Source organism: Hemitrygon akajei, chromosome 6, assembly GCF_048418815.1.
Source record: "Hemitrygon akajei chromosome 6, sHemAka1.3, whole genome shotgun sequence".
In the NCBI taxonomy this organism is placed as follows: domain Eukaryota; kingdom Metazoa; phylum Chordata; class Chondrichthyes; order Myliobatiformes; family Dasyatidae; genus Hemitrygon; species Hemitrygon akajei.
Window position 1 is genome coordinate 182311101 of NC_133129.1, and position 14800 is coordinate 182325900.

Consider the following 14800-nt stretch of genomic DNA (forward strand, 5'->3'; position numbering starts at 1 on the left):
GCAGGAAAGGAAGGATGTTGCCTGACCTGCATTTTAAGTGTGCTGCTCAGAACAGGTCCTTTGGCCTGCTAATCTTTTAACCTACTCTAAGATCAGTCTTTCCCTCCCACACACTGTAGCTTCACCTTTCTTTCACCCATGTGTCTATGTAAGAGTCTCGTCAATGTCCATGATGTATCTGCCTTTACCACCATCCTGGCAGCGCGTTCCACACACCCACCATGCCATGTGTAAAAATACTACCTCTGACATCCCTCTATACTTTCATCCAAACACCTAAAATGATGCCCCTTCATATTTGCCACTTCCTCCCTGGGAACAAATGTCTCTGGCTATCCATTTGATCTGCCCCTTATCATCCTGTATACCCCTATCAAGCCACTTCTTATCCTCCTTCATTCCGAAGGGTTCACTAAACCTTTCATAAGACGTGTGTTCTAAGGGAAAACCTCCACAAGAGAATTTTTACGTGAAGCCTTATCAGACGACAATAGTGACTCATAAATAAGCTCAGAATGGTCACTATAATAATATCTTCTAGGCATTTTTAAACCTGTAAGTGATTGCATTAGACAACAATTTTTTTGAAAGTGTTGCTCCCTCAGAATTTGTCTTTTTCATGATAGACTACTTGTAGCTGAATGCAAATATAATTTCAGACTACTTGTATCATGTAGGAATTAGGAGAAACAGGAAATTAACTTTTATTGAATATAATGGGTTGAATTGCATAACAATGCTGATGCTTTGCAATAGTTCAAACAAACTAAAAATGTTTTGTTACGATCTTCATTTGTACTCAGTGTCTGAGGATTCTCGCGTAAGTGTCCAACAATAATCAGCCAGCATTGATGGATTCCATTGCCCTGATATAATTTCTCCAGCATTGCAATGTGCTGGTGAAACCTTGTGCCATGCTCGTCACTGTCAAAGTTTGCAGGGAAGTCTAAATGGGAATGCAGGAAAGGAGTCTTTACTGACACATTGCACTTCATGGTTTTGTATGCTTGCAGCATGTTGTCAACCAGCTGCATGTAGTTCAGTGCTCTGTAGTTGCCAAGAAAATTTTCAATAACATCCTTGAATGCCTTCCATGCAATCTTCTCCAGTCCCACTGGAAATTCTTCGAAATGCCTGTCATTGGTGACCTGTTTCATTTGTGGAGCAACAAAAAAGCATGACTTGAATTATGAATTGAAATAATAAATAGGTGATTTCAAAAAATTGGTGCATGATAGGGAAATTTCATGGTGATTTTCATGATTAGCAACCCAAAATCCATGTTATACCCAAAAGTATTCAAGAAGTAAAACTTTTTTATCCAAAGTTATAAAACATTTTTCTTCAACAGCCCTGAACACAAAGCTTATTGCCGTTCTTCAGTGAAGGAAGAAAAAAATCAGTCTGATTTTGATGCTTATACAAGGTGAAAAGGGATTTTATCAGTCATGGTGGAAGTATAGGAGGTGTGACATTATTTTTATTTTTATTTAGACAGACAGCTTGGAACAGGCCCTTCTGGCCTAATAAGCTGCACTGCCCTTGATTTAACCCTAGCCTAATAAGGGTACAATTTACAATGATCAATTAACAGTCTTCTGACTGTGGGGGAAAACCAAAGCACCTGGAGGAAACCCACATAGTCACGGGGAGAACATACGGAATCCTTACAGACAGCGCTGAAATTGGTATCTGAACTCTATTGCCCCAAGCTGTAATACAATCACACCAGCGGTGCCCACTTTGTAACCATTGTGTTGCAGTTGTGTCAATAAATTGTGAGACTGCACTACAAAGTTCAAAGTAAATTTCTTATCAAAGTACATATATACCACCATATACAACCTAAGATTCATTTACTTGTGGGCATTTGCAGTAAATACAAAGAACTATAATAGAATCATTGAAAAACTGCACACACACTTGGAATACCATGTACAGTTCTAGTCTCTCTGTTATAGTAAAGACGTAGTTAAACTGGAAAAAAAGAAGATTTACGAGGATCTTGCCAGGACGAGAGGGCCAGCATTTCTCTATGACTCTATAATCTGATTCTATTATTTTTATTGTAATGCAATGCAGAAACATTCTGCACAGAACATTCCTCAAAAACAAATCAGCTGACAAAACTGCCTAACCAGAGCCTTGAAGTGAAAACCAAGAACTGCTCTGCTTTGATTGGCTTTTCAACACTTCCTTCTCAAGTCTGGCTGGGTGCTGAAAGCTTTAATTGTGTTCATTAAAAATATGAAAATCAAATATAATTTCTTAGTCTGTTCAGTGTCCAGTAATTAGACCATAAGATATAGGAGCCGTTCTGCCCAAAAATCAAATGGCAAAGTTCTGAGTTTGTTTCTACAGAAGTGGTTTGATATTGCTTTCTTCTGGATAACGTCTTTACCCAGATGGGTGACCCCCCCCACCCATTATCAATACTCTTCAGAGATTGTCTGCCTGGAATCAGTGGTTGCATAATCAGAAACTGTGATGTGTGCCAGCTGCTCACGTGACCACCCACCACCTGCTCCCATTCACATGACTCTGATCAGAATCAGGTTTATAATCGGCAACTTGAGTCGTGAAATTTGTTAACTTAGCAGCGGCAGTTCGATGCAACACATAATATAGAAGAAAAAAAGTAAAAATAAATAAATAAGTCAATCAATTACAGTATATGTATATTGAATAGACTAAAAATCATGCAAAAACTGCAGGCTAGCAGAGGGAAGGAGAGCCTAACGTATCCTTTGGTAGAGATGTAGCTCAGCCCCACCACCCCAATGTACATGTGATAAATAAATGAATCTGAATTGCTGAGTCCAGATCACCCTCTTACATGCTCCACTACCCTGGATTCATTAAATGATTCGCCCACTTAAAAGTTCTCTCCACTCAATGCCAAATCTTTCAATGATGCCAAACCTCCCCTGAGGACTATTGACCTGTAACATTAAATCTCTTCCTCTCTTAAAACTTGCTGCTTAAGCATCTCCAGAACTTTCTGCTTTTATTTAAATTTCTTATTCCTAGCGCCCACTGTTCTCTGCTATTGTTGAAAGAAATGCGATTTCTTTTCCACTAGAAAAGAAGATTATGGCGCGAAGATTATGACGCAAAGAAATGACTGAAGTGGTTAAAGAAACAAACTGAGTGTGTCAAAGCTTATTTGCAGTATCTTACCATACGTTTCAAAGATAAATGCTAATTTATTTGCATATGCTGAGCAGCGGGGTGGAGATAGGTCTCTACAAAAAAGAGGTGTAAGGCACTCCTTCCCTCCGCTAGCCTGCAGTTCACCCTAGGGCAAGGTGTAGCACCTTTTTAGCCCCCTTGATCAGGGTCACGTGAAGTCATAGGAGAAGGTGGTGGATGGTCATATGGCGCACATCACAAGTCCTGGTAATGCGACCACTGATGTCAGGCAGACGATCTCTGAAGAGTACTGAGAAAGGCTAGGGTCACCCGTCTTGTAAAGACTCTGCCCAGAAGAAGGCAATGGCAAACCAGTTCTATAGAAAAATTTGCCAAGGTCATGGTCATGGAAGGATCATGATCGCCCATGTCATACAACACGGCATGTAATGATGATGGCGATGATGATTGTCATTTGCACAAGTATAGATGTGTGCACCAGGGCAAAATAATAACTTACAGCAGCATCACTGGCACACAGCCTCGAATAAAATGCACTTATAAGCCTTCTTAACCACCCTGTTGATCTCTGTAGTCACTTTCAAGAAGCTTTGAACTTGGATCCCAAGATCCCTCAGCTCAGCAATACTGTTAAGGATCTTGCCCTTAGCAGTGTACTGTCTCCTTGCGTTTCCCCTACCCAGGTGCATCACCTCACATTTATCTGGGTTAAACCCCATCTTCCACTTCTCTGCCTGTACCTACAACCAATCTATATCGCTGTATTCTTTGCCATTCCTCTACACTGTCCACAACTCCTCCAGTCTTGGTATCTTTCGCAGTCTTACTAATCCACCCATCTATATTTTTATCCAGGTCACTTATATAGATCACAAACAGCAGAGGTCCCACCACAGATCCCTGCTGAACACCACTAATTACAGACCTCCGGCTCAGATAGGTCCCTCTGTCCTGTATGCGCAAGCCAGCTCTGAATCCAGACAGCCAGTTGTTTGAATGTAGCTGTTTTTGAACCTGGTGGTGTGGGACGTCAGACTTCTGTACTTCCTGCCCAATGGTAGCTGTGAGAAAATGGTATAACCTGAATGGTGAGGGTCTTTGATGATGGATGTCGGCACAACATTGTGGGCCAAAGGGCCTGTACTGTGCTGTACTATTCTATGTTCTATGGATGTTGCCTGCCTGAGATAATAGCGATGGTGGGGAGGGGGGGGGGGGGTGGGAAATGTGCCTGTGATGTATTAGGCTGAGTTCACTACTCTCTAGAATGTCCTGCACTCCCCATATTCAAATTCCATACCAGCCCATGAAGCAACCAGTCAGGATAATTTCAACAGTACATCTGAAGAAGTTTTTTAAGGTGCTTAGTGATAAGCTGAATCTCCTTAACCTCCTAAGAAAGTAATGATGCTGGTTCACCTTCCTTGTGACAGAAACTGGGATAGAACTCTTTTTGCTAAAGTCCATGTAGACAACACCCACCGCCTTCCTTCATCAACTTCCTGGTAACCTGCGCTAAATACTCCACCGGATTGGATAACCTGACCTACCACGCAGAAATCCATACTGATTATCCTTAATCAGTCCATGTCTATCCAAATGCTCGATATCCCCACCTTAGAATGCCTTCCAATAACTTTCCCACTATTAATCAGAATCAGAATCAGGGTTATTATCACCGGCATGTGATGTGAAATTTGTTAACTTTGCAGCAGCAGTACAATGCAATACATAATCTAGCAGAGAGAAAAAAAATGTCAGGCTCACCAGCCTATAATTTCCTGGTTTATTTTTAGATCCTTTCTTAAACAGCAGAACAACAACAGCCATCTTCCAATCCTCCAGTACCTCATCGGTCACTAAGGGCGATTTAAATATCTTTTCTAGGGCCCCTGCAAATGCCTCCCACAGGGTCTGAGGGAACACCCTGTCAGGCCCAGGGGATTTATCCACTCTTACTTGCCTCAAGACAGCACACTCTCTCGTTGGGGACTTCTACTTATTGCCTCTACCTTTTCCATGAAGTTGATGCCGCTTTGCCTAATTTCTATAGACTCTGCGTTCGACTCCCAAGTAAATACAAATGTAAAAAAATCCATTTTAGATCCCGCCCATCTCTTTTGGCTTCACGCACGTATAACCATTCTGATCTCCCAATTTTGTCCCTTGCAATCCTTTTGCTCTTGACATATCTGTACAATCCCTGAGAATTCTCCCTCACCTTGTCTGCTAGGACAAACTCATGCCTTCTTTCAGCCCTCCTGATTATTTTCTTAAGTGTTCTTTTGCATTTCTTACATTCCATAAGTACCTCATTTGTTCCCACCTGCCTATAAATGCTATGCACTTCCTTTTTTAAGCAGTTTCTCAGTACCTCTTGAACACCAAGGTTCCTGAAACCAGTTATCCTTACCTTGTATTGTACATACAAGTTTGTACTCTCAAAATTTCACTTTTGGAGGTCTCTCATTTACACCGTTGCCAAAAAACAGCCTGTCCCAACCCACACTTGCCAGTTCCTCGTTGATATCATCAAAATTGTCCTTTCTCAAACCATGGACATGATTTATTGTTTTCCATATTTACTTTGAAACTAATGGCATTATGATCACTGGATGCAAAGTGTTCCCCCACACAGACTTCTGTCACCTGCCCTGTCTCATTCCCTAACAGCATATCAGGTATTGCACACTCTTTTGTTGGGATTTCGACTTATTGACTTTCATGAACACACTTGACAAACTCTATCCCATCTAGTCCCTTTACAGTGTGGTAGTCCCAGTCAATATGTGGAAAATTAAAATCTCCTATCAAGTTTCTTGCAACAATCTGCAATGTCTCTACAAATTTGCTCCTCTCAATCCTGTGGACTGCCGGGTAATCTATAATATATTCCCATATAAGTTATTGAATATATTTAAAGCATTGATTGATTCTTGATTAGTAAGGGTGTCAAAGGTTACAGAGAGATGGCACAAGGATGGGGTTGAGAGGGTTAATAAATAAGACATGATGGAATGGTGGAGCAGACTTGATGGACCAAATGGCCTAATTCTGCTCCAATGTCATATGCTCTTAAAATAAAGGGCTATTCAGAATGTTTTTTTCCATTCAAAGAGCAGTGAGTTTTTGCAATTCTCTGTCCCAGAAGTTGAGTATCTAAGAGTAAGATCAACTGATGGATTTTTTGAAAATGAGTGGCTAATATTGTTCCATTATTCCTGAAGGGAACGACGGAAAATCCTGTAAACTGTAGACCAGTGAGTCTGAAATCAATGGTAGGGATGTTACGAAAATTGGTGTTGCTGTGGATAGCATAGAAGACTGGCAAAGAATGCAATGGGATATTGATCAGTTGCAGAGACAGGTGGAGGAATGGCAGATGGAATTTAACCCAGCCAACTGTGAAGTGTTGCACCTTGGTAGGTCAACTTTGAAGCCCTTAACAGTGCTGATGAGCAGAGCGATTTTGGAGTTCAAGTTCATAACTCCATGAAGGTGGCTACACAAGTTGATAGGATGGTTAAGAAGACATATGGCATGCTTGCCTTTATTAGTCAAGGCAATGAGTTCAAAAGTCAGGAAGTTATGTTGTAGCTTTATAATACTCTAGGTTGCATCGGGAGGATTGCATACAGTTCTGGTCGCCCCATTATAGGAAGAATACTGAGGCTTTGGAGAGGGTGCAGAAGAGGTTAACTAGGATTCTGCCTAGATTAGAGGGCATGTGGTGTATCAAGACAGTTGCAACTTGGGTTGTTTTCTCTAGAATGAAGACTGAGGGGAGTTTGGACAGGTTTATAAGATTATGTGAGGCAAAGATGAGTATTCGGACAATAGCTTTTTCCCGTGATTGAAATATCTAACACTAGAGGGCATGCATTTAAAGTGAGAGGGGGTAATTTCAAAGGATATATGAGGGGAGGGAGTGGGAAGCACCAGAGAGACATCCTGTAAAGGTCAATAAACCAATTGTTTGGAATCAAATAGCCTTGACTGGTGTTCCAGTCTGCATCAACACCACACCTCCCGCCCCCAACCCCTGTCATTTCTTCTCTGCCATGTGTCTCACAATCCTCCCGTGGGTCTCCACTTTTGCCATTCCCAATATCCTCTGCTCCAGTCAGATTTACAAACTTGCTCTCTGCTCCACATTGACAAATACAGTACAAACAAGCTGGATGAACTCAGCAGGTTGGGCAACATCAATTGAAATGAGCAGTCAACAGATGCTGCCTGACCTACTGAGTTCATCCAGCTTGTTTGTACGTGTTGATTTGACCACAGCATCTGCAGTGTACTTTGTGTTGATAAATACAGGACTGTGCAAAAGTCTTAGGCACCCTGGCTATATATACGTGCCTACGTCTTTTGCACAGTACTGTAGAGTCAGATGACAATAAACTTGAACTTGAAAGGTAGAAGCCTCAGAGTGGCCACAGATGGTGATATTGTCCCCATTACTTAGGCTGGCTCTTACTTGTACTTGCTCCCAGGACACAAGGAGTAGGTCATTCAGCCCCTGAAGGGAACGATGGGCTTTGCAGCACAGAATTTCTCTACACATCAATACTCCAACTGATCCTGTGTTTTACTGCACACTCAGTGCCCCAAGTATACTGACCATATTAAATAAGGAACCTCTGCCACAATTAACCTCAACACTGATGCCCCTCAGGTCTGCGTCCTGTGACCCCACACTGCTCCCTAGCCCGCTCCCATGGGGCAGCACGGTGGCATCATAGTTAGCGCCACACTACTACAGCTCGGGACTCAGAGTTCCAGTCCAACATTCTCTGTAAGCAAGTTGGTATGAGTATGCCCACAGATAAACGAATCTCAGGGCTGTATATGTTGACATACACTGTATGTACTTTGATAATAAATTTAGTTTCAACTTTGAACTTTTGCTCTGTGCACTCCGGTTTCCTCCCAGAATCCAAAGATGTACCGGTTAGTAGGTTAATTGATCATTGTAAATTGTCTGTGATTAGTCCAAGGTTAAATTGGAGTGTCTCTGGGTGATATGGTTCATTGGGCTAGAAGGGCCTGCTTTGCACTGTATCTCTAAATAAAATAGAGAGATACAATTGCCTGGCCAGATTCTCGTAAAGGCATAGAACATTACAGCACAGAAAAAGGCCCTTTCACCCATCTACTCGGTACTAAAATATAAATCTACTTAGTCCCATCAACCTACACTTGACCATAGTCCTCCAAACCCCTCTCATCCATGTACCTATCCAAAGCTTTCTTAAATTTGATACTGAATCTACATCCATTACTTCTGCTTACAGCTCATTCCACACTCTCACCACACTCTGAGTGAAGAAGATTCCCCTCAGGTTGCCCTTAAACAGTTCATGTTTCACCCTTAACCCGTGACTTCTGTTCTCAGTGTGCTGCATCTCAGGTAGCAATGAGTTGGAGTGTAAGGAGATAAGAGCTTGGTGAAATGGAGTCTGGACAACAATCTTTCCCCTCAATGTCAACAAAAAATAAGATGTGGGCATGGACTTCAGGAAGGGGGATGGTGACAATGCTCCTGTCTACATCACCAGTTTAGATTGGACAGGCCAAGAGGGTTGAGAGCTTCAAGTTCCTTGGAAAATTTTAAAAACTCTTAGAAAAGCAACTGGATGATAGAAAAATGGAGGGCTATGCAGGAGGGAAAGGTTAGATTGATCTTAAATTGAGTAATCTTAGATTGAGTTAGTTAAAAGGTTGGTACAACATCCTGAACTAAAGGTCCTGTAGTGTGCTAAAATGTTCTATGTTTTACATTCTATCTCTCTGTACATCATTGTTCCTAATGAACCTACTGTTTACGTATGCCTTCCTCAAAGACTTAGTTCCCTGCCCATTGAAGCTGATAGTTTTGTTTGAGTTTTCATGCTCAGTGAATCAGAATCAGTTTTTTATCACTGACACATTCATGAAATTAGCTGATCCTATAACTTGGATTGTGGGTCTTCAAGCCTCTGTACCACCACCCTAATTATAGTAATGAGGGAAAGTGCTGCCCGGGATGGTGAGGGTCTTTCTGGTGAGGGATGCTACCCTCTTGAGGCACCACTTTTAAAGATATCCTCAATGGTGGGGAGGGTCATGCATGTGATGCAGCCTCTTTCAGTCCTATACATTGGAGCCTCCATACCAGACAGTGATACGGCCATACATGGTAACGCAGCAGTTAGATTGGGGTTCAATTCCCACCACTATCTATAAGGAGTTCGTACATCATCCCTGGGTTTGCATGGGTTTCTTCCAGTGCTCCAGTTCTCTTCCACGTTCCAAAGATGTACAGTTAGGGTGAGTTGTGGACACGCTATGTTGACACCAGAAGTGTGGCGACACTGGCGGGCTGCCTAGCGCGATCCGTGCTGATTTAATTTGATGCATTTTACTGTGTGCTTTGATGTACATGTGACAAATAAAGCCAATATTTTTACTCTTTAATCTAAATGCAGTACTTCACAGTACATCAGTAGAAATTTGCTGGAGTCTTTGGTGACATACCGGATCTCCTAATGAAGTATTACAGTGAGCTGTGATGTGTAATGTAATGCCTGAAATGGTGGTAAATGGAGTTTCAGATGTAACTTTCAGAAGATGTTAGAGTCATATAAGACTATAAGACACAGGAGCAGAATTAGGCCATTTGGCTCATCGAGTCTGCTCCACCATTCCATCAGGCTGATTCTTTTTTCCCCTCCTCAGCCCCACTCCTCGGCCTTCTCTCTGTAACCTTTGATGCCACGTCCAATCAAGAGCCTATCAATCTCTGTCTTAAATACACCAAACGACCTTACCTCCACAGCTGCCTGTGGTAACAAATTCCACAAATTCACTACCCTCTGGCTAAAGAAATTTCTTTGCATCTCTGTTTTAAATGGACGCCCCTCTATACTGAGGCTATGCCCTCTTCCCCCAGATACCCCCACCATGGGAAACCTTTCCACATCTATTTTATCTAGGCCTTTGGACATTCAAAAGGTTTCAATGAGATCCCCCCTCATCCTTTAAATTCCAGCGAGTACAAACTCAGAGTCATCAAATATTTCTCGTATGATAACCCTTTCATTCCCGGAATCATCCTTGTGAACTGCCTTACCCTTTGGGCAAGATCAGAGGAGTAGGACTAATTGGAGAGTCTTTCCAAAGAACTGACAGAGCATGATGGGGCAAATAATCCTCCTCCATTACTACATGATGCATCTCCTCTTACCCTTTTCCCATGGTCCACTCTCCTCTCATATCAGGTTCCTTCTTCTCTTGCCCTTCGCCTTTTCCAACTATGACCTCCCAGCTTCTGACTTTGTTCTCCCTCCCCACCAAGCTTCACCTATCACCTTCTAGCTTGTCCTCCTTCCCACCCCCACCTTTTTATTCTGCCATCTTCCCCCTTCTTTTCCAGTCCCGAAGAATGGTCTCTGCCTGAAACATCAACTGTATATTCATTTCCATTGATGCTGCCATACCTGCTCAGTTCCTCCAGAATTTTGTGTGTGTGTGTTACTACAATCCTATCACTTTGTCTGATCAGACATTTTGGTTAGCCATGGCAACTTTCCAAAACTAATTTTCTCTGCATTCTCAAGTTCTTTCACTGTCCCAGATGTGGTTATATAACTTGATGAGTAATCCAGAAATTTGTATCAGGAATCTAGAAAATATAATTTGAAATCTCACAACGATAGATTGCCAATTTGTGAAACCTCTGAAAATTGAAAAGTAACAAGCACCTTGTGCATTCATTAATTGGTTTATCAGAACACAACACACCTAAGAACTGGAGGAACTCAGATGCACCGATGGAGGAAATAGACATTTGATAAACACAAGAGATTCTGCAGATGTTGGAGATCTTGAGTAACAAATACAAAATGCTGGAGGAACACAGCAAGACAGACAGCATCTATAGAAATTAATAAGCATTTGATGTTTTGGGCCAAGACCCTTCATCAGGACTGGAAAGGAAGGGGGAAGGAGGTCAAGCTGGCATGTGATTGGCCAAGCCAGCTGGATATGGTGGGGGCTGAAGTAAGAAGCTGGAAGGCGATAGGAGGAAAAGGGAAAGGGTTAAAGAAGGAATTTGAAATGCAATGAGGGTCGACTATGGGAGAAAGGAAAGGAGATCGTCCAGGGGATGTGATAGGCAGAGGAAAAGAAGAGAGAGAAAGTCCAGAGTGTGGAATTGAAGAAAAGACAAAACAATACAGTTTTCTGCAATTTGTATGGCCTGAGCATTCAGATTCCTATTCATCAGGATCACATCCACTACGTGCAGTCCAAACTCCATCTGCAAATGTGTGAGGAACACTTCCACACGTCTTAATATCAACAAGGAGGAGTTTGTCATGCTAATTGGAGCTATATTTTGCAGTGGGTCAGAATTCAAAGCTCAAAGTAAATTTATTATCAAAGTAAATTAAAGTATACCATATGTCACGATGTACTACCCTGAGATTCACTAACTTACAGGCATTCACTGTAGAACAGAGATACAATAGAGTCAATGAAAATCTACACACAAAGACTGACAACCCATGTACAAAAGAAGACAAACTGCAAATACAATAATAATAATAATAATGTAAATAACACTACCAAGGACAGAAGGAGGAAGAGGGATAGCACACATTAAAATTTTACACAACAGTCAGATAAAACTTCTAAGGATTTATTTTCATCAATGGAAACAGAATTCAGCATGCAATTCTGTTAAGAAGTACACACCACAGAATGAGAGTACCACCAGTCACTGGCAGCCAACCAGCAAAGGCCCCCTCTATTCCCACTCGCTGCCTCCTGCCTGTCAGCCATTCCTCTATCCATGCCAGTATCTTTCCTGTAATGCCATAGGATTTTATCTTGTTAAGCAGCCTCATGTGTGGCACCTTATCAAATGACTTCTGAAAATCCAAGTGAGTGCATAGGTTGTGGAATCAGTTCAGCGTTGAGGTGAGTGAAGTTATGCACACCAGTTCAGGAGCCTGATGGCTGAAAGGTAATAACTGTTCCTGAACCTGGTGCTGTGGGACCTAAGGCTCCTGTATCTCCTGCACGATGGTAGCAGTGAGAAGAGAAAACAGTCTCTAAATTATTAATCACCAAGACAGCAAGACCCATTTGGAGTTAAGTGACATTTGGAACTCCAGCTCAGATCATAAGTACTTGTTATACTATATTTCAATGTTAATGCTGAACTTGAAATTACACTGTGCTGGACTGTCAGTTTCAATCATCTCTGTTTCTCTTTCTCATTCCGTTCAGGCGTGCGGCTCCATCTGCAGAGTTCTCCGTCGATCGCACACGGCACCTCATGTCCTTCCTGACGATGCTAGGCCCCAGCCCAGACTGGAACGTGGGTCTCTCTGCCGAGGACCTCTGCACCAAGGACTGTGGCTGGGTACAGAAGGTTGTTCAGGATCTCATTCCCTGGGACGCTGGGACTGATAGTGGAGTGACCTACATGGTAAGCACTTCCTTACTTTCTCAGCGGCGTTGCTCAAAGTAAGAGGTAATTCATTTTTCATTGCCACATGTGCTGGGATACAGTGAAAACCCTTTGTGTGCATGCAGTCAAGAGTCAAGATTCATTCAACTTAATGTCATTTCCAGTACACAAGTGTAAAGGAGAGCTAAATAATTGTTACTCCGGATTCAATGCAACACAAAACACTCAATAATATAAAGAAAGCAATAATAATAAAACACAATAAATACAAATACATAAGCTAGCTTATATACATAGACTGATTTTTATGTCCTTAAAGTGATGCTAGGCACAGGAGTGTCTGTACATAAGGTGGTTGTTGGATGGAGGTGTTGAACAGCATTACTATTTGGGGAAAATAACCGTTTTTGGGTCTGGCGGTCCTGGTGTGGATGCTACGTAGCCTCCTCCCTGATGGGAGTAGGACGATCAGCCCATGAGCAGGGTGGGTGGGTCCTTCATGATGTTATCAGCCCTTTTCCAGCTCTCTCTGTATATATTACAGCTCGGTGTGTCAGAGTTCGGAGTTCATTTCTGGTGCCTTCTGTAAGCAAGTTTGTACATTCCTTCCCATGTACAAGTGGGTTTGGTCCAGGTGCTCAGGTTTCCTCCCACAGACTAAAGACATACCGGTTAGAATGTTGCCCTTTCTCTCATATGGCTTAAAGGTTAAAAGGGAAGAATAGTTGTCTTCAGATATGAACCTTGATGTGATGGCATCTGGAGCAACTGCATGTGGTTCTGGGGCAGTGCCACCCAGGGATGATACGATGAGTGGCCCCTGTACTGGGTACAGAAATGGAATCCGGTGTGTAGCCCATCCACCTCGAGGTTCAATCTGTTGAGCATTCAGAGATGCTCTTCTGCACACCTCTGTTGTAACACGTGGTTCTTTGAGTTACTGTTGCCTTCCTGTCAGCTTGAACCAGTCTGGCCATTCTCCTCTGACCTCTCTCATTGACAAGGTCTTTTCACCCACAGAACTGCCACTCATCGGTTTTATTTTGTTTTTCACACCATTCACTGTAAAGTGCGTGAAAATCCCAGGAGATCAGCAGTTTCTGAGACACACAGACCAATCCATCTGACACCAACAATCATTCCATGATCAAAGTCACTGAGATCACATTTCTTCTCCATTCTGATGTTTGGTCTGAACAACAGCTGAACCTCTTGACTGTGTCTGGACACTTTTATGCATTGAGTTGCTGCGATGTGATTGGCTGATTATATATCTGCATTAACAAGCAGGTGTACAGATGTATCTAATAACGTAGCCACTTTATATATAGACATTAAGCCTAATAACAACTGAAGTTCCCAAAGAACAACTGGAAAGCCCAATGGAATATCGACCTTTCTCTCATATGACTTACATTAAATGTAATGGAGGTTAGGTTCAGACACCAGCCTTCATCTGATGGTACAGTACTTGGCAAAACAGCATGTGGTTCTGGGCAGTGCTACACAGGAATAATATTTTGGCCTTGGAGGTCTGTTGTGTGGGTTACTCTGAGTGGAACCAGATCTGAAGTCTTTCAGAGTCACTGCAGTCCAGAGCTGCTAAGACCCATCTGGCCGGGAGTTTGAGTGACTTTTGCCAAGCCGATGCAAATTCCGTATCAGATGGTGATGCAGTCAGTCAGAATTCTCTCCACAGTATAACCATATAACCATATAACAATCACAGCACGGAAACAGGCCATCTCGGCCCTCCTAGTCCGTGCTAAACTCTTAATCTTACCTAGTCCCACCTACCCGCACTCAGCCCATAACCCTCTGCTCCTTTCCTGTCCATATACCTATCCAATTTTACCTTAAATGACACAACTGAACTGGCCTCTACTACTTCTACAGGAAGCTCAAGGATGTCTGTAGAAATTTGCTAGAGTCTTTGTTAACATACCAAATTTTCCCAAGCTCCTCATGAAATGTAGCTGTTGCCGTACTATTTTTGTAATTGCACTGATATGTTGAGCCCAGGATAGGTCTTCAGAGATGTTGAGACCTTGGAACTTGAAAGTGCTCATCCTTTCCACTGCTGATCCCTCGATGAGGACTGGTGTGCTTTTCCTTGTCTTCCCCTTCCTGAAGTCCATAATCAGTTTCTTGCTCTTGTTGAGGTTGAGTGCAAAGTTGTTGTTGCAA

General features: G+C 42.4%; 1 protein-coding gene across 1 annotated transcript in view; it reads left to right on the top strand.

The window, feature by feature from the left end:
* The window catches only part of LOC140729737 (spondin-1-like), a 328115-nt gene that overhangs the window by 270990 nt on the left and 42325 nt on the right, over window positions 1-14800 (top strand). Inside the window, exon 8 of the mRNA XM_073049880.1 lies at window positions 12430-12631. Coding sequence (XP_072905981.1) covers window positions 12430-12631 — 202 coding nt within the window. The remainder of the gene's footprint in view (window positions 1-12429; window positions 12632-14800) is intronic.